At 36.5% G+C, this 4,923-nt stretch overlaps 1 protein-coding gene across 1 annotated transcript; it reads right to left on the minus strand.

Annotated features, from left to right (window-relative positions):
- Nucleotides 1-3,179: 3,179 nt before the first annotated feature.
- On the minus strand, nucleotides 3,180-4,541 carry LOC107039117 (protein PFC0760c-like). Its single transcript, XM_015258586.1, has one exon. The coding sequence runs from the start codon at nucleotides 4,539-4,541 to the stop codon at nucleotides 3,180-3,182; it is 1,362 nt and encodes a 453-aa protein (XP_015114072.1).
- Between the last annotated feature and the right edge of the window lie 382 nt (nucleotides 4,542-4,923).

The following is a 4,923-nucleotide window of genomic DNA, read 5'->3' on the forward strand; positions in this document are numbered from 1 at the left end:
GCAGTTCTTGAACAGTTCCGAGAAGATCCAACAACATTAACACGTATTGTCGCAAGACGTCTTGGAATGCATCAAAAAACAGTGTGGAAAATTCTCCATGAAGCTGGCATGCATCCCTACCATTATAGAAGGGTGCAGGGTCTGCTAGAGGGAGATAGGCAACAACGTCTTCGTTTCTGTCAGTGGGTACTACAACAGCATCATAACAATCCAGATTTTCTAAGTCAAGTTTTATGGACAGATGAATCGACATTTGGTCACTGTTTAAACTGGAACCAACGGAACAATCACTCCCGGAATTATGAAAATCCTCGATTGACCGTGCCAAATCGAGTTCAGCAGCATCGATTCAAGAAGACACTATGGATGGGAATTACTGGGAATCGCCTGGTAAATTCAATAGATCAATATTTCATTAGTATGAAAATCAGATCGGCTGTGAGAAATACAAAATTGAAAATTGCAAATTGCGGAGACAGCATTTTTTTGGGCTTTATTCTAATTTTATTTTATTTTTCTTTACTTGGGTAATAGGAATGGGAACGAATTATACACTACTAAAAAATCAGTCACTTTCGGCAATTTTATTTCTATCGACACAAATTCTATATTTTAAGCAAATATTTATGAGACAATTCTTTGCAATAATAATATACTTTCATTGTTTCCAAATTTATTAATTAAAAAGCTTCAAAATACGAAATATTATTTGCCATTTAAAATATACTTTGCAGTGTCATTCTTTTGACAGTAGTTTCATCGAAGCTCAAGGGTGTTCGAGACGGACAGTCAGAACAAAAATTTATAACGACCCCTTCATATCGTCATAGTCGGCTCAAATAATGTGTTATAAATATTCAAATTCCTCACTCACTTGAGTAATAGTGTTAGGAACTAATAAGATCAATTTTGATTTAATAAATAATTATATTATTAAAACAAATGAATACAAAAAAAATAGTAGACAATCATCTTGAAATTTTGACTATCGTTGCATACTCGTCCAAGTAATATATGTTCAGAATATCACCCAAATCTTATTTTATTGTGGAATGTGTATAGGAATTTATTTTATCTGAAGAGCTTGTGTTAAATTCAATTTTTTGTAAATTGATGATAACAAATCGGTGTTGTGAATCGATCTCAAATTATTCGGTCGAATTCTCCCCTTTGTATTGCATTGTTAACTAAGAACTTCAATTTTTATGCCAGATCGGGCCGTGCAGATTTCATGCCAATGTTAATGGACACAACTACCGATTGCTCATTCGAACGCGCCTACCCCGTCTCCTGATCCGAGCTGGAGTTCCATACGCTGCACAGAGATTAATGTGGTTCCAGCACGACGGTGCTCCCCCTCATAATGCCCTGCGTGTCAGAAATTATTTGGATCGAACATTTCCCCGACGATGGATTGGTCGAGGTGGTCCAGTACCGTGGCCTCCAAGATCTCCTGATCTCAATCCTCTGGATTATTTCTTATGGGGTTATCCCCAGGACCGTGTCTACACTCCATAAGTCATTGAAACTGTCGAAGAGTTGCAACAGTGCATAAGAGCGGCAGTTCAGACCATTACACCGGAAATGCTGGAGAGAACTCGATTGAATCTGGTGAGACGAGCAGAACTCTGCATCCAAGAGAATGGTGGACATTTTGAGCATCTCTTAAAGTAGTATTTACAGTGGTTAATGTTCATTATCAATGACCTAACAAAAAACATTACATGCTTTCGGTGCTCTATTTTTTTGGTTGTATAGGGCCCATGTCTTAGGCGATTCATCAGTACAATGGTCTTATTTATTTTATTATCGTAGGGAACGTCTCGTTTGACACTCAAATTAATCATACCGACAAGTTTCTATAAACAGTAGCATTAGCAATTTCCATAGAAAAATCTATTACGGATAGCGATGGAACGTTCAAAAAGACAGCCGTTTTTCAATGAACGATATATATGGATGGCACGTCACATTTATTTGCTATAGAAAAACTGAAAATTTACTTAGGAGAATTCAATTTTTTAACAGTTTTTCTTCAATTTCATAAAGGAACGAAAATTCAAAATTAAACAATTTTGTTGTAAAAATATCGTTCACTGAAAACAGGCAGATTCTTCACGAACATTCCATAGCCACTAGCAATAGATTTTTCAATCGAAATTCCTCTAGCCATGATCTATAGAAACTTATTTACGTGATCGTATTGATCTTCATTTCCCGACATAAAGAGAATAGTACTCATCAAAATGAATATTATGAAATTTCTCATGATTTCTTCAACCCTAAATGACGGAAATTCATTTTAAAAAAGTAAGAAATAAGATGAGACTCTTTGCAATTCTGCGTTGAAATGTTTTATCTCACATTCCAAATAGACTGTTGCTGTGATATTTGTGTTTTTTATTTATTTTTATTTTTAATTGATAAAGTTTATATTACTGAGAATTTATGTCAATACATTTAGCATATGAATTATCGAGGGATGGTCAAGAAAATTTTTATAAAATTACTGGCGCATTCAAATAATTATACGATTTTAGAGCTGAGTAATGGATGATGTTAAAGCTTTCAATGTATTTTGAATGAATAAATAATAAAATTTATCATTACTACAAATTTTTATTTCAACTACAGTAATTCCAAGACAACGAGGCGACCATAATCGAATAAGGAATAATGAGTACAAAATTGTCATTACCCTTTTTTGTTCCCTTCTTTTTCCTATTGAAAAATTTGACGTAACATTTCCACCAAAGGAAGAACAATTAAATTTCAAATAATGAGGTAATGATTCACAACTAAAATAAAATAAAACTCAACTCAATTATCATTATTGCATATGGAAAATTTGCAATTTTTTGGTTGTTTTTTTAATGAGCTGAACTTTGGATTCTTTTATCGACGGGGATTACGCAATCTGTTACACAAGTTGGTCAAGACGTCTCGGAAATCAGCATTGCATAGAGCACGTTCCGGAATCTCAGCGTCAATGAATACTAAAAGAGAAAAAAAAGTAATTATTTGAAAGTATCAATTCATCCAGATGATTATATACTATGATGTATCTGAATGTCCCTCTCTACAAACAGTAGATTACGTCTTCTCATTAAGAAACAAAGTATGAGCTGTCTGTGAAAATGTGATACCGAGAGTTTTAAACTCATTGATTGCGCTAGGAACTAACCTCTTACAGCCTTAGATACATCCACGGGTAGTTTTTCGCGTTTCTGTCCTCCACGAGAACGACCGGTTGGGGTCATTTTTATCAGAGTTTTCTCGCCCAAAATTTGTAGAAAAAGTTTTCTCTGCATTTCCCTAGCATCTTGACGATTGCGAGATGCAATGAAAGCCAGCTCACGCTTATCAATATAAACCCCAGTGCTAGCTACAAGCTCAACATCATGATGACCCTTTTGATTCCAATGAAAGATATTGACAGACCTGGCACTTGGACCTGCTTCTTGATGCTCAGTGTTTCCAGTAACTGCGCCGTCGGGATCATTTTTTACATTAACTGCAAGTGTTTCTTGCATCAGATGTTCTACATTGTGGTCCTTGGCCTCTACTGCACCATGGATTTGATTCTTTTCTAAGTTTCCATCTTTAAATGAGTCACTCATGCAACATTCTGATTTGATCAATTCATCTTCATTCACCAACTGGCCACCAACTGGGCCAGTCATGTGATCAAAATTGCAGTGATGCGGCGTTGATGTACTAACATGGCTTTCATTTTCATTATCGTCCTCGCCGTCGTCTGCCACCCTATCATCACTATTGTAATTATTCTGCTCAAAAAGATGATTATCCTGATCGTTGTTATCACCAACCCTACCGTCGCCATTTTTATTTTTTCCGTTATCATCTTTTTCATCCAACCCTTTCTCAGTATCATCTTCAAATATCTCCTTGAAATGACGATCATTATTAACGAGTTTATCATTATTATCTTCGCTATCACTGCCATCGTTCTTCTCTATGAAACTTCTGCAGTCATAAAATTCACGAGTGCTGTCATCATCGTGATGAACTCCATGCCCATCGAAAACCTCATCGTCATGGTGAGCACAGAATCTTCCATGGCTATCGGCCAGACCACTACGTTCCATTGCTTGATGCTGATCACCACTTTGACGACCATTTTGATCACCAATCACAATGGCACAATTTTCCAAAATCATCTCACCATCAGCATTAACATTATTCACTGCGTTGTTGGTGTTATCAACTGTGTGCGTCATAGGATCGATATGATGCCTGCCAACATTATGAAGATCGTTAACATCAACATCATAAGCTTCGTGGTGAACTGCGTTGCTGGCAGTGGCCTCGTTCTTGTCATCACAGATTTCACTATCGTTATCACAGCCCTTAACATCCTCCATTACATGGTCGTCATCACGATTTTTGTGACCATTTTCACCATCATCTACCATCTTGTCATCTTCCTCCTCAAGACCCTCTGTTTCATACTTTTCACCGTTGGTTCCACCGGTACTCGGATTCCCTTCTGTCAGTAGATCGACGTTATTAGGGTTCATCATTATCATCAGCTCGAGGAAGATACGGCGGAAGAGTTAAACAGCCTCGACGTCCAACCTCTATTTTTTTCAAATATTCTTCATCATCTGTTATATAATTGTTCAGATTATTCTTTAATTGTTTGGTTTATTTATTGATTGTTCGGTATTATGCAATAGCATTCGCTGTTCGGTATAATTTGTTGTTGTCCAGATATTCGGGATTCAAATAAGCGCGCTATTTACAATTCAAAAGTTTAGGGAATTTAGTTCCCTAGAGCGTCGCTAATGTGTAACTAGAAATCCCCAGAATATTCACCACACAATATTACCCAGAGTCCCGTTTGTCTGGAAATCAAGATGGCTGCCGTCATGGCAATTGCCATATGTAATATTCAATGAA

The sequence above is a fragment of the Diachasma alloeum genome, unplaced genomic scaffold, assembly GCF_001412515.2.
Source record: "Diachasma alloeum isolate Michigan unplaced genomic scaffold, Dall2.0 Dall_scaffold_00293, whole genome shotgun sequence".
In the NCBI taxonomy this organism is placed as follows: domain Eukaryota; kingdom Metazoa; phylum Arthropoda; class Insecta; order Hymenoptera; family Braconidae; genus Diachasma; species Diachasma alloeum.

What these genes read in the sequence shown, in the direction of transcription:
- LOC107039117 (XM_015258586.1), bottom strand. Translation starts at nt 4,541, where the DNA reads ATGAACCCTAATAACGTCGATCTACTGACAGAAGGGAATCCGAGTACC.